The 25,809-nt window shown below is 43.3% G+C and overlaps 1 protein-coding gene across 4 annotated transcripts; it reads left to right on the top strand.

The window, feature by feature from the left end:
• The first annotated feature begins 7,125 nt into the window (after nt 1-7,125).
• On the top strand, nt 7,126-24,874 carry LOC125711949 (centrosomal protein of 164 kDa-like). 4 transcript variants are annotated; one of them, XM_048981429.1, is made up of 27 exons: nt 7,126-7,318; nt 7,561-7,647; nt 8,117-8,228; nt 8,603-8,801; nt 10,170-10,313; nt 10,538-10,651; nt 10,924-11,001; nt 11,554-11,652; nt 12,055-13,095; nt 13,705-13,761; nt 14,012-14,104; nt 14,522-14,604; nt 14,674-15,123; nt 15,924-16,055; nt 16,897-17,068; nt 17,226-17,336; nt 17,830-17,928; nt 18,038-18,160; nt 18,465-18,832; nt 19,262-19,465; nt 19,679-19,856; nt 20,941-21,048; nt 21,883-21,982; nt 22,170-22,430; nt 23,063-23,144; nt 23,308-23,415; nt 23,849-24,874. In XM_048981429.1, the coding sequence occupies exons 2-27, from the start codon at nt 7,566-7,568 to the stop codon at nt 23,943-23,945; spliced, it is 4,695 nt and encodes a 1,564-aa protein (XP_048837386.1). In that variant the 5' UTR covers nt 7,126-7,318; nt 7,561-7,565; the 3' UTR covers nt 23,946-24,874. The 4 variants fall into 4 exon arrangements, with proteins under 4 accessions (XP_048837386.1, XP_048837387.1, XP_048837385.1 ...); XM_048981430.1 differs by having other exon boundaries at nt 7,126-7,322; nt 14,692-15,123; XM_048981428.1 differs by having other exon boundaries at nt 7,126-7,322.
• Nucleotides 24,875-25,809: the final 935 nt, after the last annotated feature.

The raw sequence follows: 25,809 nt of genomic DNA, 5'->3' as shown, positions 1-25,809 counted from the left end.
TATCTAAGCTGGCGATTGCATTTATTTAAGAGAGTAAATCACAGATAGAATCGCATTTCAGTTTTATTAATCACTAGGATCGCTGATGTCTGTGGTCCAGGAGTAAACAGCGATACTTCATGGAAACATAACCTGCAGTGCTTTTGGACTTATTTGCAGGTCTTCTTGTGGTGTTGAGTGTTTCAGCAAATATCCTGTAGCAGAACTGTATGGATGTGAGTCATTCAATCGTAGTGATTTTATGCTAACGCCTGGCTGACTGTAGGATGAGGGCAGGATTAGAGCAAACACTCAGAGTTGATATATTCTCACTTTACTTCACCTATCCATTTCCCAGTTGTCTTCAAAAACAACTGCCATTTCTTAAGACGTTCCTTACATTTTTGTTTCCATTTGTTTAATACTTAGCGTCATTATTATTATTTTTAATCTGGATAAGTAACAAATTACGGAAAAAATGTGTTAAGCTGCTGTGCTAGCAACTGGGAGAAGGGAACGGTAATTAAAAAACGAATAATCAAATGAAAATGTGCAATATGTCGCACAGTATGGTCTGCTTCAAGAAAACATTATATGCTACAGCAAATGCTGAATGTAGTAAAAATGACTGCTGCCATATCTGAAATAATATTCTAAGGCTTGTGACTAGAGGGTATTTATAAATCTTTCAGGTTAAATTTTACCAGAGAAAAAAATAAAACTGATGAGAATGTGAATCTTTCAAAGAAATGCTTCCTTCCTACTTCTCTCTCACCTCCCTTGCTCATTTATCACCATTTGTCCCGTCATCGTTCCTCTCAGTGATTTTCACCTATAGTCGTCAATACTTTGCTGCTGGGGACACCCAGAATTGGAGCATGTGTTCTAGAATTTATAATCCTGTGAATAGTAGATCAAAGGTTTACATGAAGATATTCAAATGCCCAGATTCCATTGTCTTAATCTATACTGACTTAGGTCCAGGATAACATTATGCCAATTTGACAGTTTATACATTAATGGTAACATCTAGCAAGTCATCTTTTAACAAAAATCCTTCTGACTTTCTGCTTAAGGAATTAACCTCCTGTAGTCCGGCGCCCAATAAGAGGCTTATGTGATTTACTTATTAATGAAATAAAAACACTGCACTAAATGGAAACTGCTGAGTGACTTCACACAAAAACTGAAATACATTTAGATTACTCTGGAGCTACTGAAATACACAGCTATAATAATATCCATCTAACAATCTTATATTTGATTGTCCGGTAGTTATTAAAATATGCTTATTATATATAATACTTATTATAATACTTGTGTGGCGCGAATAGCACGTCTGCTTGATACTGGCCCTTCTTCTGTGTTATTAATGATCCAGTTAATCGTGGCTTTCAAGAACATATTACATTTAATCAGAGGTGGATAGATCAGATCCAGAAAGTAAAAATCCAGACCAAGTTTTTGTTTCAGCTAATCAATTGCATATCAAGAGTCTCGATCAAAGAGTATTCAATTGGCTGGTTGAAACTAAATCCTGGTCGGATTTTTTTTTACTGTCTGGACCTGAACTGTCCATCTCTGCATTTAATAGTGATATTCCTACTTAATGTGATGGGGGAAAAAATGCCCTCTTTGTGCACCGTCTGTTCTGTAGTCCTCCTCGATGAGACTTACGCAGAGGACGCACCTTTGCACTCCGCTATCGCCCATCATATCTGAACCCAGTATAGGTCACTGCTGAGATCACTAATTATTATCGGCATCATTACATAACTGCTTTCACTATCACTGCCGAGCATTTGAGGGTGGTCTCCACCATTGATTCACAGTATCACACAGCACTGCGCGTCAGCAAGAAAACGAAAATCTGACTATGCAGAGCTGCCTCATGAAATATTATCTCGACAAAGCTTTTTTTTTAAAATTATTATTATTATTATTTCCAGCCAGTGGGGGTTTTAATGTCGGGATTTGTCCTGATTTGTTCCGGTTTAATTAATTGTTCAGTGGCACGCGTGGAATGTGCCATGATAAGCAGAGGGCTGAAGAAAAGAGTAAATTAAGTTTCTTTCAGGCCTTGCAGTTTAGTTTTTGCAGACTATGCTTGTTTCAGTCAGTGGCTTGGCAGGATAAGTTTAAGGATTATGGTACAAATCTTCACCTGAATGGTTGTTTCTCATACCCGCCATATAACAGGCTTAATTTCATAAGCAACTCAATCAGGAAGCCTTTTGGCTATGAACTGAACATTTGTGGTTGCGTAGTTGCACGGCGGCATATGTGTGGATGGTGACAAGACAAACGTAGTTCTGTCTCCATACAAAGCAAACCTGTCATTTTTACGGGGGTAGTGTGTGGTTGAGTGGGTTAGACCCCTGTGCTCATGATCAGAAGGTCGCCAGTTTAAATCCCATGGTCAGCAGAATGATTTCACCATTGAACCCTAGAACATATGACCCCAGTTGGTACAGGAATCGGCTGCCCCTGTTTTCTCGCTTTTATATGCCTGTGGTTATGTTGACGTTCTCCTGAGCATAAAGTTTAATATCAAGGTATCACCTTCCAGCCGTATAAATTGGTTAAATTATAAACTGTCCCAGGATTTTCAGCTGTAAGTGCTGATATAAAATAAGGAGTCGTATTAAGGAATGTGATTAATGAAATGTAACAAACGGGATATTTTTTAAGCCTTTTCATAATGTACATTTTCTTGAAATAACACAGAAAGGATAATTGTCAGGACGTGTATCTGATTGTTGTTGATGTTTTGTTGGTCACAAACGTCTTAATGAAGGTCATCTAGCAATCACACCACATTTAGTCTGTCATTGCGTCGCCACGTTAAATCTTCTCTGTTGAAAGTTAGTATAGTTAACAAGAAATAGCAGCTAGGATGAATAAAAAGCCTAATAAAGATTACATTTTTACGCATTCAAATTACTTGTTTGATTTATTGTGTTTGTAAGAATGCAAAACGTCTTAGGCAGTCAAAGGAAATGTTTAAAGCTATTTATCTGTGTAGCAAGTATATATTTGCTCAAAACAAAAACTCAATTTAACATTACAACATGTTTAGAGTAACATAATACAAACTACCTGAAATTTGTTCTTTTCTCCAAAAAGTTAGTGATGTCTTGTCGGGTAACTAGATGAACACAGCTTTGGTTCTCAAACCTCTCCTCAGGGGCAGCCTCGCCATTCCATGTATTCTCAACATTTCATCCAGCTCAATTAATTAATTGATAAAATTATTCTCTTAAGTCTCTCTTAAGTCAGTGATGTATTGTAGTGCTTGTGGTTGAGCCAAAAGGTGCATGGGGTGTATTGAACAGTTGCTAAAAAATACAGCGGTGATTTTAGTAGAGGTTTTGAGATGGTTAAGAAAAAATTTCTCTTTTGAGAAAAAATTCTGTTTTTACGCAAACCTGAAGATCATTTAGACATCATTTATTTTCCTGCCTAAGATTTCTGCATGGTACTGTATGGAGTTCTATTCATTTGTGCTGTATATTGAATGAACATGTTTCAAGTTAGTGCAACACTAAGAGTATGTACATGCGACAGCGACTGAAAAGGGGTTAGAAGGTACAGTTTGTTTTGGCTGGTCATGAATACAAATAAAAGTTCATGGGGGTGGACACAGGATAGTCGTGGACAAATAAACACCCACATATAAAATCAAACACATGGTTGTACAAAATGTACCTTAATCATCCCTTGTTTCATGGTGCAACACTTTTTCTTTTATTTTCTAGGATACATGAAGTTGATGTTCCTTTTCAGTATTGGGTCACGAATTCCAAATTATGGGAAGGCTAAAATTGATTAATTCAAGCTTTGAACCTGAAGCCTTTTCTCTGGGTGCCAAAAGTGGAACGCAGCACTGTTCCAGGAAACGCATTTGGCTCAATGACAACCTTAGACTCCCACACATGTTCCCTGGAACAATAATTGACAAACAAAGTAAAAAAAAAAACAAAAAAAAACTTGTTTTGAAAAATGTTTGAGCATTCTAGCTATCATTCAGTTAAAAAGGTAACGGCGAAAGAATTCACCGTTTAACAGAAGTGCACAGAAACTGTACTGGTGGCTGGACCAAGTGGCCAGTGAGATCCCCCTGCTTCTAAGAGACAGTCAGGTCTCACTGTGGTGACACTATCAGGCTCACGCTTGGGTGAGGACCATTCAAACGATCATTAGACTGCTTCTGCTACACATCAAAGAGGGGAAGTAGAGAGATGCTGTCCAGTGCATGCAGTACTAATTGTTAAATAGAAAAGGTGCAATATTAACGACAAAAATGCTACCTCCCCCCGTGATTACTCCCTAGGTGGATATGGCTCGATAGCAGCACATCTAAAAAATTGAACCTATTGAATCCAATTAATCCAAATGCTACTGAACACCAATGCAAGACGAGTAGCCTGATATACATTACATTTATTCATTAGCAGATGCTTTAGCCCAAACCGTTACATTTACATTTATTCATTTAGCGGAGCTTTTTATCCAAATTGAGCATCCAGCTCCCCTGGACCACTTGAGTTTATAGGAATTTCTCTGTGGCGTAACGGTAACATTATTACTGCTGGCCATGGGATCTGACCCCACAACCTTCTAGACAGGATCACAGACCCCTATCATGCTAATCTAATTTTTTTTGTGTGTGTGGGCAGGCGGAGCAAGGTATCTGCTGGTATCATGGAGCTGAATATCTTACTAGAACAGCCGAGAGTAAATGGATAGAATTTATCAGCTATGCCTCTCTTGAAACATTTCCCAAGAAGTACTTGATATAAGCCAGTGGGAACCCTTATACACACAGTCACACAATATGGCAGTGGTCACCAACTTGCCGACTGTGGTCCAGACCCTGACCAAAAAACAATTGAATCCAGACAGCGCAATCGACCCCCACCCACCCACCCACCCATGGAATTTGGCCTTCAGGGAAAAATAGCTGGAAGCCTCTGCTCTACAGGGAACTGAAAGACACCAGTTTATCTCTGTGCAACTAAATATTAATACTTTAAAGCCTTGCCTGCAACTAATTACTTATGTGTGACTAATTCTGCACCAGCTTAGTACCTGGCTGCGCATTTGTTTTCTACTCATGCATGTAATTAGTCTATACACATCTCATAGCAAATAAATTAAGAAACGCATGGTCTACTTGTTTGACGAATGACTTTAATATATATGACTCACCCTGATTATAATTTGATATTATGCAGTTAAATCTTTATGCAGTTTCTCTGGGCTCTCATTAGGCTCTCATTAGGCATCAGGGTCCAACAAACATCACCAGTCCGACTGGCAGTTCCAAGCCCAAGGCTGTAGCTTATTGCTATTGACATCTCAAAATAACCTGGCAATGGTCTTTCACGTTTTCTTGAATGGAACACACTGAAACTGAGAAACAAATGGCTCCAGAAACCAGCTACATAAAATGGGATTATAGCAGCCCTGGTTAATTTATGACAACATCCTTCTGTAGAAAGACTGTAGGTGGTTTAGCCATTCATTTGTATAATTGCGATAAGCACCCTAATTATCAGTTAGCGGTAGCTTTGATCCTACCCACGGTGTCTTCGAATATGCCTACATTTTTTTCCATTACAGAAAGGTGATTTACAGAGTCTGATCTACATCGTTTTTCATAGATGTACCAAAGCTACCATTGAATTTGAAGGGTTTGAATCGAAAAACTCCATGTTACATGTAAGACTCATTTCCTGAGCAGTGTAATACTGTGCTGGCAATGTTAGGGGTTAGCAATATTTGTGAATGTCAGCAAGCAGGTTACCAGGGAAACGTGGCTCAATTTCAGGACCGTAGTCATTAATGAGGCATTCCTGGGGTTTGCTGAATTTAATTTGAAATGCTCTGCAGTAATCGTTATTGTATCCATATCTTTGCTTGTTAAGCTGTATTTTGCTACAAAGCGTTACATGAATTATTACTCATATCCGATTTGGTGAGGGAATTGTCATTTTGGCTTGTATGTGCAAACTTTTATTTAATGGTTTGACCATGTAAAGACTTGCTGATGACCGATTGTCAGACGGTGTGGGAGTGATAGCCCATGTACTGTAAATCAGTTTTCCCGTCTGGAGTAGATGCTGAAAATGTGAACAGTTAAAATAAATTCACTTTTACTTGACACTAAGGCACAGCTAGCTTTATGGACAGACTTCTATGTAATTATGGGTTTGGATAGATTACCTCTTAATACATATGTACCTCTTACACACTTTTTTTTTGATTTAGTCAAATCTGCGCTGGTAGGCTCAACACTTCAGCCAAGACCAAAAAGCACGTTTTGGTTTAAAGTTTACCAGAGGTGGCGTTAAGAAAAAATCCTGCAACGGTCCTTGATTGCCCTCGTGTGGGCGACCTTAGAATTACAGCTCATCAAACGAACACTTTTCATCCAAAGTTATTTTAATGTTGACGGGGATAAACGAAGAGAAACAGTTCTGCTCTGTGATGCAGAGTATTTGTGTGCTTGTACTATCTAGTATTTTCATCGGAATGCATAATCGAAGCAGCTTATAATACTTGAGCCGGCCCCAATAAGTGACACTGAGAGTACGTTCTATCTGTGTGAAAACTAAACGTCGTGTTCAAGAAACATGCATTATGTTAATTTGTTCTGAGTAATAAAATATCCATTGGGATTTAACTTCATTTTCGTAGACTTAAAATACACCAACAACAATTATAATAATCGTACTGCTGTTTTTATCATGGACTTGTCACAGATTGAACCTGGTGTCTAATTTTATACCATTCCATGTTATATCCATATTGATATGTATCAGGAATGTTTAGATAAATGAAGTAGATTATATGCATATTTTAGGTGAAACTTAAAGATAATTAGCATTCGATGCTATAACATGGCTACATGGATTAAATTAGAAATCATGTACAATGTATGAGAAATTATGTTTTCATTAAGCAATTAATGCAAAAAATAACGTCTATTTCTAAGGTTCTATTCTCCTCTGTAGTATGATTAAGCAAATAATTCCAGCGACACAATTGGAACTACAAGTCCCGTGATGCTTTGGGGAGTTTGAAGCGAATTCCTCCAATCGCTTCGTTTACCATTACGTACATCACGCACCATATGCGGAAATCGTTGTTGCTGCCGAGGACGTCAGAGGATGTTTCGCGGCGTCCTTAGAAGCAGCTGGCGGATTTTGTTGACTTTAGTTGCCTGGCCATGTAGGCTTTTACCTATTTGACGATTGCCAGATAGCGAAAAAATAAAACAAAATATCGATTCATTTGGCATACTTCATCCGGAGAGCAAGTGGTATTGTAAGGGGTGGGTAAGTAACGGTTTTAAATCTTGGTTCACTCAAATCACTGGAACTCTGCTTTGCATGAATGTGGAAGGAAAACAAATCCTCGGTCCTTGCTGAAGTAGTTGCGATTTTTATTCACAGCTAATTCAGTCTCGTCCTTCTTTCAAAGCCTAGTTGCAATACTTAAAAAGCTAGGAAGAAAGAGGTTTTGCGTGGACATTAACTGCATCAGCCAGACAGAAGTGCCTCATTTGTTTCTCAGACATCATGACCGAAGCGGCTGTCCAGATAGGGGACCAATTGATCCTGGAAGAAGAGTATGACGAGAACTATATCCCCTCTGAACAAGGTATAAACGTTTATTTTTGACGAGCTTTTCAGAGAAGATTTCGCTGTCATGTATAACTAGTTAACTAGGGAACAAACTGCCAAACACACTTAGTCCCTCAGTTAATTTTAAAACACAATGCAAACGACGCTGGGCCTGCTGAAATAAAAAAATTAGCTCACGACAAAATAAAATATAGCTAAGGTTCCACATAGCATTTGTTCTTCTCAGCGCTATTGAGTGATGTTTCGCGGTGTAAAACATACTTTACACACTGCATGCATCTTCCCGTGAGCGTATGAATATCGGAGCTCAAATGACAGGATATTCACACGTTGTTTTAGGTTAAGCTCAGTTTTCGCCCCCATTGCATTGTTGTAAAACACTATGATCGCGCAGTTTTTTTAGTCTTTATATAATATTATATAACATAACCGTATAGGATATATTAACCTTATATCGCGGCTCGCTCTTTCTCTCTCTCTCCCAGAGGTCCACGAGTATGCTCGAGAGATCGGCATCGATCCTGAGCAGGAACCGGAGCTGCTGTGGTTGGCACGGGAGGGCATCGTGGCTCCTCTGCCGGATGAATGGAAACCCTGGTGATCAAGCAAGCATCCGTCACAATTTAATGCAGTTAAATCGTTAAACTAAAATCGTTAAATCGTTATATTAAATGCAGAGGACACATTTCGTCGTCGTGTGCTGTGGTGTGTCAACAATGACCACTGATCGCCTAATTCTAATTCTTTCTCACAGGTGCACTTCAGTCAACCTCAGCATGTTAAAATATATGTTTCACCATCTGACTTTGGTCTTAATGGATGTTTCAGATGCTGAAATGCTCTTATCTGACTGAATTATGTTGCTGGGCACCATTTTTTAATTGAACCTATAGCCTTTCTTCTGCTGATCTCATTCTTCCCTTGAATTCCGAGGTGCGGAAGTGACTCTTCCTCGCCTTTCCCTCTTACAGCCAGGATGTGACGGGAGATGTGTACTATTTCAACTTCTCCACGGGACAGTCCACCTGGGACCACCCTTGCGACGAGCAGTACCGGCGACTGGTGGTACAGCAGCGTGAGAAGGCTCAGGCCCGTGTGACCCCCGCTAAGAAGGAGAAGGAGAGGAAGAAAAAGAAGGAGAGGAAGAAAAAGGACAGGCTGCCCCTCAAGGTACCTGCAGCAAGTGTCACGCCTTTACTTGACCTACTTCCATTCTGCGACCTTGTCACTGATTTGCAGATGGTGGCCCTCAACAGTAATATCTTTTCAATTCCCCAGTTTCCAGTAGTATCAATACATTGGTTGCCCTTTTCGTGGTCCTTAATTTACTATTGTTTATGTGCTAGTATTGTTTTAGTTTGGGGGCTGTGTATTGCTCGGCAGGCTAAAGCACTGTGCCTGTGATTGGAAGGTCACTGGTTCAAGCTCCGCCCTCGGCAGATTAGTCACATGTCCATGGGCCCTTGAACCCTCCTAAGCCGCAGCTTCAGGGCAGCGCGGGTGGCTGTAGCCCATCGAGATTTGCTCATATCTGTGTATGTGTCTGTGTGGCTCATGGCGAACAAGACGATATAGGCGAAAAGAGAATTTCCCCATGGGGATCAGTAAAGAACAGTGGTACCTTGGAACTCAGACTTAATTCATTCCAGAAGGCTGGTCGAGTTGCGATTTGGTTGAGGTCTGTGTCGAATTTCCCCATAAGAAATAATGTAAATAAATGCAGTTCATTCTAGACTCCCGAATGATTGCCTGTTTAAACTTATCTACCTACCTGATGATAAAAGGCATTGACAATCAATATAAAACTGCGAGAGCAAACGTGCACCACCTTCAAGTCTCGCTGTTATTTTTTTAAGTTACTACAGTTACTTTCACTACTTTCCTCTTTGGTTTGCTGGTATCACTGCCTGCTTTCTTAGGGGCCATGATTACTGTGTCATTAAATGTACTGTAGATAAAGCAGAAAAACGCAGCTTTCACATGTCGAACTCGACTGAAAGGCACCGCGAGACTGATAGCGACTCATGGCCATCAGCATCTTATTAGGTCCGTTTGCCCGTGTATCAACCCATCGAGTTTTAGCAGGTCTGTTTTGTTTTGTTATATTCTGAGTTTTTGGTCGGGTTGTGGTTAGATTTTTTTTTTCTTTTTTTGACCGACCCATTCAAGGTCCATATTAGTAGAATTAAACACATCTTGACCCATACAAGTTTTAACAGGAATGGTCGAGTTCCAAGATTTTGGTATTGGTACAAGTCGGAAAAAATTTTACAGACCCGTTTGACGTCTGAGTTGATAGTTAAGAGTCGTTCGAGTCCCAAGGTTCCTCTGTCTCGCTATTTATCTCATAGCTGATGGTATTTTGTGGTGTTAATGTAATGTAGAGTGTCAAGACGCTATTTATCCAGCAGGAGAGAAGAACCTAGGGTCTGTGAGCTTGGCATTTGGGACAGTCGCTGGCTCGGGGGTGGGGAAATGTCTGTGAGTCACACTTCAGTGTGTCAGTACCCTGCTTACCTGTGGTTCTGTCTATGGTAGCCCGTGGGCTCAACACTAGGACCACTTCAGTCCCCTCTGAGGTCCCTCGCCCCTCTGCAGAGCTCACCTGACCTGCCTGCCCCCTCCCTCTGGGGCTCTCTCAGAAATTCGGGGGGTCTTGAGCCCCTGAAGAAACCCCTGGGGGTGAGTAATATCATAGAGATAACTGTGTCACATGCAAAGCTGCAGATTTTATTATTATTTTTAAACACAGTGTTGCTGTGTAGGAATATCTTTCATGTTTAAATCTTTAAATATATTTATATTGTCATGTTATAGTGTCTAAAGAACAGTACAGCGTTCTGTTATGTTCTGCAAGTCTTCCTAAAACACACTCCCTTTCCCTCTCGTTTCTTACGCTGCACCAGGAAAAGGTCTCCGCTTCCAGCCTGCATTCCGGGCTGTTAGGCGCTAAACAGGAGGAGCGAGTGTCACTTTCATTGCCTGGTTTCAAAGAGACGGACGAGGTGTCTGATGAGGAGGTAGGGTCTTGTGTTTCAGTGAGCAGCGCTTGACTGAACGTGCAGGGCATTGGTGAATCAGTAGGCTCTAGTAGTAGGTCACTGAAGGGCTCCTTAGTTGAAGGTCAGCAAAGGGCCTGGGGATCCGTGTCGACTGAGCTGATATTTAAGGCGGAACTGCAGAGCTGCATCAGCACAGAGCCGGAGATCGTGGAGGGAATATAGAGCTTTGCCTGCAGGGCTGATGAGTGAGGTTTTGACGCACCGTCAAACTAAACGCAGCCTCTTGGCAGAGCTGTCGGACCACACCGGAGTTGCTGAGAAAACTGGACCTGGATCTGGATGCCCTGGGAGGCGGACTGCGCTACGAGGTACATGGTGACCCCAACCCATCCTCCTCATTACTGGTGTACTGGTGAAACACAGCCTCACTCCCCTTGCAATATTTCTTAATTTGAATATATAAGTAATTAATTGTCATTGTAGACACACCACTGCACCCAGTGCACAGCATCCAAAAGTGTCCTGCACACTGGAAGCAGTGCTTGGGGATGATATCTTAATCAGGGTACGTTGCTGGTCAGGGATTCGTACCGGCAGTATTTCAATCACAAGTTCTTAACTATTACACCACCCTAACCATTAGACTACCACTGCTCTATACCATGTTCATATAGTTTGTATATAGTATAATATGTAGTGTACCAATATAGTATATTTTTTTGCTAAATAAATGTTGCATCAATGTTATTGTTTTGACCACAATCGGTTGCATTGAAATTGTGTGGAAATTTGTCAATTTATTTTGTCACGGGAATGAATTGACGCAGTAACATTGGTTAGCATGATGGATACAGGTAAAGTTGCCCGTGGCTGCCTTGGTGTGTCCCACACAGCTTCCTGTCTGTCCCTTCTGCCCCCAGGACAGTGAGGTCAGTGACATGGCTCGCCCCGAGGAGACGATGGACCCGGAGCTACAGGACCTGGTGCTGTCTGCCGACCACAGCACCAAACCTTCCCAGGTAGCGTGCTGTTTCCTCTGAGGTCCTGCGTCGGTAAATTCTTAGGCTTAGGTCCAGCTTTGAAGAGCTGGCTGGTTTGATAATACAGCGGTGATATCATCTCTTAGCTAGCAGACAGGGCTTTTGAATGTAATATAAAGTCTAAAAAAAGTCTAAAATGGTCATTTTTGATTTGTTTCTGTCCATTGCTCTGTTTTGGTCTGATTCAGCTCTTTTTAGTTTTCCGTGTCCCTTTTTGAGGGAGTTTGAGGAGTATGAAAAGTGTGACTGGTTTGCATGCTGTACTAATGCTCTGTCTGCGTGTCGTTCTTTCTGTCCGCTCACCTTCTCCTGTCTCCTCTACACGGACTCTCTCCGTCTCTCTCTGTCTCCGCTTCTGGGCCCAACCCCATAAAACAAAAGGAGTCTCTTGACGGGCGAATCCTGCATTCTTCTCTGCCACTGGGGGACAGCAGGGACTGCAGCAGTGCTGCCGCCTCCTCCCCCAACCCCAACTCTCACTCTCCGAGACAGAAGGAGGCGGAGTGGGAAGGCGAGGGAGAGGAGATGTGGGAGGAGGAGGATGTGGAGAGTGTGTCGCACGACGAGGAGGAGGGGAAGGGAGCCAGGGGAGGGGAGGGTGAGAGGGAAGCTATGAAAGGGGATGAAGCAAGAAAGGGACCCGTGGAAAGGGCGGGGATGGAGGAGGATGTACAGATGCAACGAGCAGAGTCAGAGGAGATGAATTCCAAGGGTGAAGGAGAGCAGAAACAGGCAAATGTAGGAGTGAAAGAAAGTGGGGAGGAGGAGGAAAGGCCAATAGGAGGGAGCGAGGAGGCGCAAAATGATTGGGAGAAGGATGGGGTCACTGATGAGATAGTGGAGAGGTATTTGAGGAGTGAAGGAGAAGATGAGAAGAAGGATAGTGGTGAAGTTGTGGAGAGATCTGAAAGAAATGAAAGAGACTGCAACAAGGGAGCAGCGGAGGGTAAGGAGGCTGAACAGTGTGCAGATGGAGGGGAGACGCAGGGCGCAGAGGGTGCTGGAGAGGAGACGAAAAGCACGGAAGGTGGAGGAGAGGAGACGAAGGGCATGGAGGATCAGGGAGAGGAGACACAGGGCGTGGAGGGTGGGAGAGAGGACAAGTCAGTTTTGGAAAGATATTTAATGAGTGAGGAAGAGGAGGAGAAGAGTGAAGAGGCTGTAGAAAGGTCTGCGGACAGTGAGAAACGGCGTGCGATGGAGGGGGTCAGGGTTGGGGATTGTGAGGCGTCGAGGGCTCTGGGCTTTAAGGATGGAGACGAGACGGGGGACAGCGAAGAGGAGATAATAGAATGTTTGGAAATGAAAGTCAGTGAAAGAAGCGTGGATGCGATGGAAGAGGCAGATGTGCGTTTTGAGGACAGGAATGGGAGCGCGGTGAAGAGCCGAGCGTCCGGACGGGACTCGCAGCCTCCCGCCCAGGTAGGGTTTGGGTTCCCCTGACAGCATGGCCTGCATGCAAAGCCAGCCTCCTCCCGCACCCCCTGGTCTTCACCTGAGTCTCGGAGATCCCCAATCCATTCTCTGAGGGGCCACAAGGTCTGCAGTAGTTGACCTCGCTTTCCTATTCCAGTTGCGCTGCCCCTGTTGCCTTGCTCTTTGGGTGACTGTTTGGCCATGGCAACGCCAGCATGGTGCTGTAGCCCCTAAGGACTGGATTGGAACACACTGCTCCTGATTTTACTTCATCTTCCTGGCCCCTGAGCAGACCCCTCCCTGCTTCCCCGCCTGGGTGCTGTGGTGGCCTGTGCGGTGTGTTCTGCCATCTCCACCTGGCTGTATGTGCGGCAGAAACCAGCCAGCTGCCTGCCTGTCTGTCTGTCTGTACAGATATCTCCATAGCATTGATGCTTCCTTGTCCTCTGGGCCCTTGGCATAGCAGTCTGCCTCATGATGGCTGTGTTTGTGTATGGATGGCTAGTATTTCTTCTTGTATGTGTTTATGTTGTGAGATGTAGTGAGCTTGCAGTGTCCGCAGATTGACGTGGGCGTGTGTCTGGTCCTTCCTGATGCTCGGGCTGTTTCTTGCAGGATCTTGAGTTGAGCGATGTCATCGACGCAGCGTCAACCTCTATGGATGACCTTAAGGTGTTGTACCACTAAATGTGTCTCCTTGTTGTGAAAATTGCTAGAATTGTTGTACTACATTTACATTTGTTTTAGTGTGCTTTTGTCCAAATAGCACACTACAAACACAAAGCTGTAAAGGAGTAGACTAAGCATAAGTGTAGCTTCCTATTCCCCCTACACGTTGTGTAGCTCTTGCTCCAGTCCTTAAATAATGCGTGTAATTTCTTTATATGCAAATCAACGTAACATTCCATTATATTTTCCAAAGTTTTTCTATAAGGAAGTTGCATTCCGGTCGAAGCTGACAGAGAAAGTTGGGGATCTGGATGACCTTTGTGCTGTAGATTCTGCAATACCACTGGTAAAACAGCAGACTGATGTTTAAACTAACCTAACTGTTCATTGCATGCAGTTAATTGGTATGGCAAATCACATGAATTGGAATTGGATTTGGGATTGAAATTAATTGAATTCAATTGAATATTCTGCTTGTTTGGTTGACTGAAGGACAAATCCAGTGAAGTTTTACATTATTTACAGTGTTTTTTTGTCTGTGTAATAAATTGAGCAGAATTGAATCTGGAAAAAGTAAGTCCAAGTATCTCCTGACTTGGTATTATCATTAAAGTGTTTGTTCTGTGGAAACTGTAATCTTGTGATCAGCAGAACAAGATCAATATTTTCACTTACAATTCCCATTTTTAGTTTGTTAGTTTCTTTTTCCACGTTCGTTTTGGTGCTTTATTTCCTTTTTTTAAACTTTTAAATCTCTTTACAGTTTTCCCCAAAAGCAGAGAAAACGGAGAAAGAGAGAGCAAGAGCTGAAAAGGACGTCAGGAAGAAGGCGGAGTCGCTGGGAAGGTCGGTTCGGTCAGGGCGCCGCCGGACACATGAGGAGTGATATTAGTGCAGATGTGATTGGTTATGTAGTTTGTATTTTCCCCGCAGTCGTCGCTGGGGAGAGAGTAAGGAGGAGCCAGATTCTGGAAAGAGCCACATCAGCGAGTCTTCCTACTCGGGACCCAGACCGGAGGTGGAGGGTGGAAGTGTGGACTCTGAAGATCGGCCTGCGGGCCTGGGGGCGGAGCCTAGCCAGAAGGATGCGCCTCTGAAGCTGGAGGAGGAGGAAGAAGAGGAGGATGAGGAGGAGGAGGGGGAGATAGAAGAGGAAGCAGAAAAGGCGGGGGTCTTGCAAAAGAGGCAGGGCCAAGCGAGGTACCTCCAGGAAGACTTAAAGGAGGATGAGAAGGAAGGGAAGCAGGAGGGAGAAAAGGCCATGCAAAGAAAACGGGAGAGACTGCAGCACCTCCAGGAGGAAATGAAGAAGCAGGAGGAGGAGGAGGAGATGAAGCTGATAGAGGAGCGGGAGGAGAGACTCCGGTAATGACAGCTCCTCCTCCTATCAGTGCTGTAGCATTGGATGGACGGCCTTCCTGGATGGGGCATGGATGGAGACGGAGCTTTAGGGCTTTTGGACGTAGCTGTAGTGCTTAGGTTCTTGGTACTTGTAGGTACAGATAAAGCATCTGTGGCACAACAAGCCTTTAATTGAATCAGCATCATAATGGTTGTCATGGAAATTCTAATTATTATTTTCTAATATTTTGTATGAAATACTTGTATAAAAATACGGCTAAGTGTACCTTAGACCAATTAATTTAAGATGTTACGTTGTCTTTTGGGGTGAACAATTCTTGTATTTTAAATATTTATTTTTTATATAACAAAATATTTCATATACATTTTTTTTTAATGGGTCATTGCATTTTAATTCACCAAAAAAGTCTTCACATCACTATTTTTGATGTTGATAAATGCCACAAAAAGCATTCGAACCAGCTTTAGCTGAGTCATGTAGCTGTAATACCAGCGGTGAAGAAAAGGTGCTGCATCTTAAAGGGACTTTTTAAATAGAAGAAAAAGTTTCCGAGCTCTATAAGGTGTAATGCACAAGAATAAAAAAATTATGCAAAGGCCACTTGATTAATAAAAATGGAATGGCTCAAGTATAAAAGTTCTTTAAAGGGGAACTTTTGTGACCATTCTGAGCTTAACCTGCTGCTGGTTTTGTAGTATCTGTCTGCAGCTTCGTTCCATCCCACATGGCTCTGTCCGTGTCTGCATGGGTCTGTGTGTGATATATTCACACTGTGTGCATGTCCTGCCTTACTGTGCATCAGGGCCTTGAGGCGACGGTTGGATGCGGAGGAGGAGGAGGAGCAGGCTAGGCTGATGAAGGAGTCTGCGCGCGAGATGGAAGAGCTTCGTCAGGCTGCTCTTCAGGAGAGGGCGACCCAGCAGCGAAATCTCAGGTCGCATACCGTCCTGAGAGACCATCATAACCAGTGTCTCCCAACCCAGTACTCGGGGACCCCCAGACCTACCAGTAGGAGAAACGTGGACTGTCTGGGGCACCGGGTTGAGAAACACTGGTCTGAACTATTCATTCAGCACTGATCATTTGTCATCTCTTGCGGAGTTTTGGACCACATTTTGATATCCTTCATAATTCCCTTTTTTCACATAGAGTTTGGCTCAATAATAAGTTTAAACGCACATGCAGGCAGTCCCTGGTCTAATTACGTCCGGCTTGCAGACCTCATGCTTACGAACAGACTGCCATAAAGCTTATTGTATTAAGAATTTGAGTCAAATACAGTGGCTTGTAATAAAGAACGCACACACTACTACGCTCATGAAAACGTGGCTCAGCTTCAGCACTTTGTCAGCTCGAGGTGCAGTACAGCACCGTATACAGTTACTTTTATTAATTATTATTTTTATGTACTTTATTATTTTTCTGACTTTCCTACAAATTTGGCATGAAAGAAAACGGGTTTGTAACTTGTGGACTGCCTGTATTTCGAATAAATAAGGTAAAATGCAGAAATAAACCCTAATATATACAAAGAGTTCTAAGCTCGTCTGCAGCACTCCCAACAGTGATAGCTGGTTTTTTAAATCAGTTAATTAAAGGGATTTTTAGGTGTTTTTTCCTTGTCCAAGATGGGAGGTCATTTTGATGTAGTTAATGCACTTTCTGTAGTATACAGGTTATCACTGTCACCTGCATGTCCTCATCTGTGCGGTCAGACGGTGTTTTCAGTGAGGAGTGGATGCGTCTTATATTTCCAGTATGTGCTGCTCCTGCAGGGAGGAGTGCGAGGCAGCGATGCAAGAGCTGAGGGCAGTGATGGAGGCCGAGCAGGCCAAGGAAAAAGAGAGACTGGAGGACCAAAGGAAGCAGGTCTACGGGGAGCTGCAAGCCAAGAGGCTACAACTGCAGAGGGAGAAGGAGGAGCAGATGGAGGCCATGAGGGTGGAGGTATGAGGAGAAACCCTGTGTGTCACGGGAGGTGGGCTTGTCTTACTTATGTAGCAGGTACATAAATGTTGGTCGTCCACCTTATCTTGGTAGTGTGTTCTGGTCTGAAGCTATGGTTTCACAGAACTGAGATCTTGGCATGTCTCTGGCTCCACAGCTGGATGAGAGAGTGCAGGAGGAGAAGCGGGAACACGAGCAGAAGCTGGAGGTGCTAAAGGAGGAGCACCGGCGTGAGCTAGACTCCATCAGGGAGAAGCACTCCGACAAGGTAAGAGAGGCATTGTTATAAAGTCACTGGTAGACACTGGAAAACTGGTATAGCTCTGTACTTTTCGTGGCATTTTTTGAAGCTCAGACAAGTTCCTGTTCCATGAAAACGATATCCAACAACCAGATATTCAACCAATAATCAGTACTGATTATGTGACTGCAAAGATTAAACAAGAAACCACTTTTTGGAGACTCATTACTGACAAAATCAATCAAAGGAAAATTTTTCGATTGTACTGTTATAGCCCGACATGAATGTACTTATGTACTTTGTAATCTTAAAATTTAAAATGCATCGTATCTAAAGCGAGAGTCACCTGTTGGATGTTCCTGAACAGGTCCTGAGTTGCCGACCCCATCAAACCCCTGTTTGTTGATTGTGTTTGTTGATTGTTGCAAACCGGGTTATATAAAAGCAGGGTTTAAATATTGCGGTCCAACTCCTTACATCCAAGTCGCACCTTGCCAGAGCACAGATGTTGGTGTTTTAGGTGGGTGTGCACAATGTCCAGCAGAGAAAGGACAGCAGGAATCTCGGGGAACTGGGAAGCACTTATCCTGAGCAGCATCTGACTGAGTACAAACGAGAGGTAAAAACCCACAGCCTGCACATAATCCTGAGGCCTGCACGTGGGATACCCCTCCTCCACCGCAACCACCATGCTTACCACGCATCTCACTCTGCCTCCGGCTCCACAGCTGGGTGAGGTGTTGCAGGAGGTGCGGCAGGAGGTGCAACGTGAGCACGAACGGAAGCTGGAGGCGCTGAGAGAGGAGCATCGGCGTGAGCTGGACTCCATCAGGGACAAGCATTCGGACGAGGTAAGCGAGGCACAAACATTGACTTACACAGCGCACTACTTCTCGTGATGTGTTTCTGCAATAAAAACAAGTGACTTTGTCATTCACACATCTGAAACGAAAATGTGACTCTACGAAGTAGGACAAGAACAGACGATAAATAAACAATACATTACACGACAATACACAACAGCAACAACAATAACGACAAAGTATAAATAATATTTCCGTCACAAAGAATATCCAGAGATCACCTATTTAATAACTCGGTGCTAAAAGCTGCATAAGTCATGTTCATGTGATTTACTTACTCGTGTCCCTCCAGGAGACCCGGCAGAGAGACTACCTCCTGTCCGTACTCCAGGAGGAGAGAAAGCGGCTGCTGTCTGCGCATGACTCGCAGCTGGAGGAGCTGCGCACGCAGCTGGACGCCAAACTACAGCAAACCAGACAAATGTACACACTCAAGGTGAGGGCAGAGGAGTCTGCCTCCGTGTCCATGAGTAAGGCTCTGCAGGAGAGGGACACTGCCCGAGAGGAGATGGGACGATCGCGTGAGGAGCTGCAAAGAGTTCGGGTGGAGAGGGACCGAGTCCGGGAGGAAGCCTGCCAGTGGAAAGAAGAGAAGCAAAAGCTAGAGAGTAAAATGCAGCCGCTACAGGACCGCTGTGACCACTTGAGTCACCGGGTTAGGTACGTGACTCACAAACCCTGCATTAACAGTACATAGCACTCACTAGTGATGTGTGCTTCAGGCATGATTTGCTGTGTTTTTTGAGCTCACCAGATGGTGCTCTCTGTTCAAAAAGGCACAATGTCCATCAGTAACCCTCACCCATGAGATGCCTCCCCGTCAACACATTTGACAGGAATAAACCGAATATGTCGATTCACTGCACAAGATTCTGCCATGATCCGTAATATAGTAGCTTATATGAAACTCGGATATTTTCTCCAAATGTGGTTTAAGCTTAAGTAACAGTTGACACCTGGGGGGATTTTCTGCAGACGTTGAACACCGACAACTAATCAGATGTCTGCTTTCCAGAAGAATGTCGTTTTCCTTTGGAATTTGTTCTTGCTTATTTCCAACTCTCCAAAGAGTCTTCGAAATTATTGCAGAGATTTGGAAGAGCTTCAGAGTGTGAGGCAGTCTGCCGCAAAGGTGGATGCAGACGATGAGAGGAAAGCGATGGGAAATCAGAACGAAAATGGGCCCGTGCCGACGACGTCTAAGGACAAGGCTATGCGGGTCGACGAACTGGAGCATCCTGCCCCAGCCTCTCCACTACCTCCCTCTGATGGCAGTGAGGGCAGCATCGATGAGTATGTTTGCAGGGCTGATCTCTGCCTCTGAATATCTGTATATCATATTATTTATGTCTCCTTCCATTAGAGATCTTCTGTAACTCAGGCATTATTGATTCTTTCACTGGTAAGTTAAGCAGCTGTAGGAGATTGAAGCCTCCAGAATTATGAAATACATTTCTGTGTTTGTGACTTAAAAACCGTCTTGTGTGCTCCTTTCCACCCTTTCAGCATGCGTCAGTATATCTCGGTGGAAGGGATATCGCTACAGAAAGCACGGCGTTTCCTGGAGAGGCAGAGCAACAGTCTGAGAGAGAGACAGGCAGCGCTACGGGCCGCCCGGAGCAGTTGGATCCAGGACCCCATTAAGGGGTCAGCAACTCAGGACCTGTTCAGAAACATCCAACAGGTGACTCTCGCTTTAGAAATGCTGCATTTTATATTTTAAGATGTGACATTCATGTAGGGCTGTAATGGTATGCCTCTTTGTCAGGTACCTTTTGGTACATCACTTTTCAGTTCACAACGAAACGAATGAATACGAATGAGCAGAACCTAAATTCACAAGTAATTGTTTGGCATGGAAAAATTATGCTACTCCGAATCGTGCCGGTGAGTTTACTTTGGATATTTCTGGTTACACTCAGTCATAATTGGTAGATTAGAGACATCTTGGTTTCCCGATGAAATATACCAAGAGCAGAGTGCAACTAGCTGATGAGATTAAACCTGTTTGTTGGCTATATTGCTGGAAATGCATCCAACATGCTGACTCATTTGAAATGATCATCCATGCGTGTGTCCCGCTGCAGCAAGGCCGAAACATCCACTGCAACTGTAGTCTCCGCATAGCATCGCAGGTGCTTCCACCAGGAAATTCAGGCCGAGTTAAAAAAAATAACTGTGGTTATAGGGGTGTTTATCACTGCAGATATGTTATCATACTCTATGCTGGAGAACATGCGATTTAGATGGGATTTAGTTCATTATCATTGTTATATTTTTGATTAATGTATTTTACATATTTATGTTTACAATATGCAAATAAGCATCGATTAGGTTTTGTTATTCATACCCATCGACAGACACGCTGTCTTTGGTTTTTTGATGTTCTTAATTGTGTTTGCATATTTAATGATGCATTTCAAAACTCATTCCGTTTTCCCTGCTGTAACAAACTGTGAACCCAAAGTCGAGGTGTGTGTCAAACCATGACTTTTGTGTACTATTACACCCCCTTATGGTAATAATGATAATTACATTTCTTTTGTATTACTTCCACATTTTTCTGCAAATAAACCCAAAAACTGAAGTATGAAAGTACAAAACATCCCTCATCGTCATTATTATTATTATTATTATTTTCATCACTGTCATTTGTTTTTCTTTATCTCCTTCCTTCTCTTTCACACTTGACGTTACATTATATCTTCTCTCCCTCCATATCTCTTTCTGCTTCTCCACTATTGTCTTCTCCTCTCCTGCCGTGACAGGAGTCCATCCACATCGAGCAGCTGAAAACCACGGTCCAGCATGGACAGGCTCTGCTCCGCCGGAAGGAGGAGTGGCTCAGCCAGCTGGAGAGTTCATTGGCTGAGGAGGTAACTGAGCTCCACGTGTCGTTCTCATAATGACCATCCAGGCCTTAACACTTACCACTGAAGTCTCACAGCACGCTATAAAATCCAGAGACTGAATAGCAGGCAGTTTCACCCCTGGTACCTCCTATTCTTCTGGCACATCCCACAGTATGCACCAGGTCCTTCTCCAAGTCCTTGATGCACATGTAGATAGTGTTCCCATATCACCATTTCTCCTAAATTTTATATTCAGCCATGAAGCAGGTTAACCTCGTAGTACCCTGATGTGTGGGAAGGCTGAGACATTCAACACTGAAGTGGTGTATCCACTACATCGCCCCAACAACACTAGCTGCCTTCAACAAATTAAAAATTTCCATGCAGCTTTTCCACCACACAGGCTCCAGACATTATCATCTTCCAACACTGCCTCCTGGTGGCAGGGCATGTTCCATACACCTTTTAGCGGTATTCCCCATTGTTAGCAGCCTGTCCCCACAGAGCTGGGCCCTGCCTCCCCTTCTTGAGGCGTTTAACGGTTTTCCAAATTCTTTGGGACCAACCACGGTAATTTACCCTGTCCAAACCTCTATCAGCGCGCAGGTTTCTGCCTCTACCTACCACCACTGCAGCTGTTCTTGGCTGATAGTACCATTCAGGTGACTCCAAAGACTCTGTTATGACCTTTGCCCTGAAGACCTCCTCTTTCAGCTTGAGAACTTCTCTCGTTGATGTTCATCAATGGGACATTGTGTTACCACCAAAACAGGCATGGACTGCGCTCTGACCACTGACCACCAGGTGACGTTTGACCTCTGCATGCATAGCATTTCCGCTTTATCAATGTCTCGACAGCTCTCTGACGACGACATGGAGAGGGCGGCAGCAGACAGGAGAGTGACCTTCGATGTCAGCGAATCGGACTTGAGCAGCTTGGAAGCCCACAGTGGTTCAGGTGACGAGCAGCACTGCATCTGCAGGGTGACACTTTATTGGAGAATGTCAGGAAATATAAAAGGCTGTGAGGTTGGATAGTTTTCTCTGTGTTATGAGCATAAAACATGCTCTTAAGTGCAGTGCTATAATCTCTCTCTCTCTCTCTCTCTGTCTGCTGCTTTCTGCTCTGCCCCCCTCCCTCCCAGGCCCCCACCGCACAGGACCAGCCAAAGTGCAACTTCTTGTTGAATCTCTACAGCAAATGTCGGATCAGCTCAACAATGTGCTCGGGGCCTTGGGCTCTTTGGCCCAAAAACAGATGCCCCTAATGCCCCCTACGCAGCCATCTTACACTCCCCCCTCTATATCTAAAGCCCCCAGCTGGGCCTGGGGCGCCTCTGCCACCAGTACCCCAGCTTGGGGTGCGGACAGTGCTCTCAGCAGCCGCTGGAACAAGCTCCTTCCGGGTAAGTTCTAACCCAGTGGGTCCGATTGGAGCATTACTACTGATTACCACAATCTCATCTTGGTCGATATGAACCTATCAGTCTAATATCATAGCTATTAACCTGCAAAATGTTCTTTTTTGGGCTTTCTCTGACACTCTGAAAGAAAAATGTTTAATTTTAGGAAAATTTCCATTCAGGTGACATTGACTTTATATTTCTTTAACTTTTAGTTGTTATAAAAACAATGAGGAATTCCAAACCATTGTTGAACATTGTTGTTGGATTAGATTGAACTCATTTTACATGCTTAGTCTATCAGGGATGATGTACAAAAACTATCCTTTGGTGGACCTGACTCAACTGTGTTACTTGAGTTTCAAAGCCACACCCCCCATTGTGTTAGTGAGTTAGTGATGGCCATAACATCACTTCATGAACCATTTTCTGTATTTTTTGACCCCACTAGAGGGTGCTGTCTCCTCAAAGGGCTCAAATCATGTCCCGTAGCAAGCCAAGAGCACCATCTAGCCGGATCAAAAAATACCGCAAATGAGGCCTTGTGTTTGAGAAGTGAACTGCAGGACAGTCATACTGGGTGTCCAGTAGGGGGTGCTGCTTCACCTTGTCATTCCACACTGTCTGTTTCGCAGGGGAAACCATGAACTCAGGTTCCCCTCTTTCAGGGGCTCCTTTGGCGACTCGTCCCACATATTCAAAGTACACGCCAGCCAGGTAACAGGACCACAGGAAATGATTTGTTCTTGCAGAGTTATCTCTGTGCAGAAGCAGAACTTTTGGGAATGCAGTGTAATTATTCTGTTGACTGTTTTGCGGGCAGTGATGGTGTCATATCTTTGCATCCGTGTACGTTCACGTGTACATGTGGGTTTGCCAGTGTGCGTCCAGTGCAGCCCACCTCAGCCGAGCTGGATGGACAGCGGCTGCAGAACCTCATTGACAAGAACAAGAAGTGGTTGGAGGCTTGCAGGAAGAACTCCAGTATGTATCCTTAATGACACTCCCAGTAGAGCCACTGGCAGCCCTACACTGCGCTTATTGCAGCTGTGAGCATTATCTCTTTGAACCCACACATTATATGCATTGATGGATACTTTCTCTGACCAGGCGATCTAAAGGGGTATATATTTGAAAGTAATGTCCTCTGTATGCGTTGGCAAACCATTTATTGCATTATTTTAATAATTTCAAGTTCAGATTCATGAGGCCATCTCCGGGAACAATCCAGTTGTTGAATAAGTACCGCTAGTTATTTAACGTTGCATTTAACGTGAAAAACATGGCGACTATCACGTTTCACATTTTTAACACGAGTCAGTTCAGTCAGCTGTCAATGCTAGCATGAAAGCAATTATACTGCTATACCAAGACTGCAGCCAGGCCAGCGTGGATTCTCCCTTAACGCACGCTCTGACCAGGCCCCTGCTGACAGGATACCGACACCCCGCCTCCGCGACCAGGCTGGTCCAGCTCAGCCTGGATGAAAATAATCAGATAAAGGTGCACCATTTCTGATGGCGCTCCAACAATCGAGGAGAATCGGGAAAGCAAGGCAAGACAGGGACAACCTTACGCCTTATCTGTTGTTAAAACTGCTTCCAGTGGACTGCTTCAAATCAAAATACTAAACAGTGTTTTGTTCCAGGGTCTTTTTGGTTCAAGTGTGGTTTGTTGTTGTTAATAATAATAATAATAATAATAATAATAATAATAATAATAATAATAATAATAGAAGTAGAAGAGCAACAACAAACTAACAGACAACAAATAGATTACATTTATATAGCGCCTTACACAAACCCAAAGCTGCTTTAGAAGGAGGGGAATGACAGCAGATGAGGAGAAATGTCCATTAAACAGGAAGGTTTTAAGTCAGATTTACGATGAAGAGCAGTCATGGAGAGACTGATAGAGCGAACGCTCGAGTTTGGGAGCAATAGCACTTAAGGACCTACCACCCAATATCAGAATAATGGTGTGAGGGTCAAATAGAATTCTGCTAAATGACCGAAGAGAGATTTTCTGTCCGGGTCCAAGTTTATTTCCAGGCGTGGCAAGCTGCACCATCGCCGCCAGTCCTGCAATCTTCTCACCTGTGAATTCACAGCTACTTGCTGCTATTGTATTCAGAAGCGTTTGATCAAGTGTCTGTGTTTGATCCTTAATGACCTCAATGTATATTTTTGTACATTAGGTGGGTGACAAGTTAGACATTCTAGTACCCGCAGCCTCGCTAAAGAAAAGAAAATCAACGCGAAAGCCACGTTTGGGTTTATCTTGGGTTTGTAATTTATACTTGTGACCAACATTCAGCATCAGTGTTTGTGTTTTTTAATGGTTCAGACCGCTGTAATATCTTTCCTGTATGTTTCATATGTAAACATTGCGAACTGTTACAATATTTTTATAGACAGATTTTAATAAAGGCATTATATATTCCTTAACATTTTTCTCTGCTTTTATTTGCATCAAGAACCCACATAGCAGCCCTATTAACCTAAAGCTACAATATTCTATTTGCAATGTGACATTTCACCAGGAATTTGCAAGAATTTCGCAGGGAATAATAAAGTTCATTTAATCTGATCCAATATAATACAACCGTTTCCGTTTAAAGATAACGTCTGCATTGTACTATAGATGAGCATGTTAAGGAAGTGTGTTTTATGAAATAGAAGGGAAAATACTTCCATTTTAACCAAGTTTGAATTCTAGATTATTCGGCATCGATTTGGCGTGACCATTTCAAGAGACTATCGACATATAGACATCTAGCGAATAACTGCGAACGGTTCCGTTTCTCATCCCAGTCTATGCTTTATTAAAGAATGTTCGCCTGAGATCAGTAAAGTTTCATTCGATGTGATTAATTTATCATAATTTAAATTAGATTAATTCTTGATTAATCTTATTATTCGAACACCGTTTAGATTAGAATTAATTCAATCTATAATTTCAAACATCTCGCGCGTGGATTTGCGCTCACGTTTACAAACTCTGTGCATGGCCCTTCGTTATTAATCTACTGGAACACTCTCGTACATACGCAATGCAGATCATCCTGAAAAAGCGACCCATCAAAAACTAAAACTGATGCGTGAGAAAAAATACTTTCCCTCATGTCACATGCCCCAGTTATATATGCAGAATATTTTGTGCATCACAAGAAACAGAGAACGCTTTTAGCCTCTTCACATCATTCTTTAGAATGCAAAATGATAAATGATCTGGTAGAAGTAAAAGTGCAAATGCAGGTTTGTATCTATGTGTATTTTTTTTTTGTATTATCTATCTGTAACCGATCAAGCCAAAAGGCGTATAATTTTTGTTCTCGAATTGTATAAGAAAAGTGAACCGTATGTCCATTAGGTGGCAGTAT

The sequence above is a fragment of the Brienomyrus brachyistius genome, chromosome 17, assembly GCF_023856365.1.
Source record: "Brienomyrus brachyistius isolate T26 chromosome 17, BBRACH_0.4, whole genome shotgun sequence".
NCBI lineage: Eukaryota > Metazoa > Chordata > Actinopteri > Osteoglossiformes > Mormyridae > Brienomyrus > Brienomyrus brachyistius.
This window is presented reverse-complemented; position numbering and strand designations above follow the sequence as displayed.

Excerpts from the sequence above, each read along its gene's own strand:
- LOC125711949 (XM_048981429.1), top strand. The coding sequence starts at position 7,566 with ATGACCGAAGCGGCTGTCCAGATAGGGGACCAATTGATCCTGGAAGAA. Across the intron at positions 10,314-10,537 it reads CCCTGAAGAAACCCCTGGGG|GAAAAGGTCTCCGCTTCCAG; the intron begins GTGAGTAATATC and ends ACGCTGCACCAG. Across the intron at positions 17,069-17,225 it reads TGGAGGCCATGAGGGTGGAG|CTGGATGAGAGAGTGCAGGA; the intron begins GTATGAGGAGAA and ends CTGGCTCCACAG.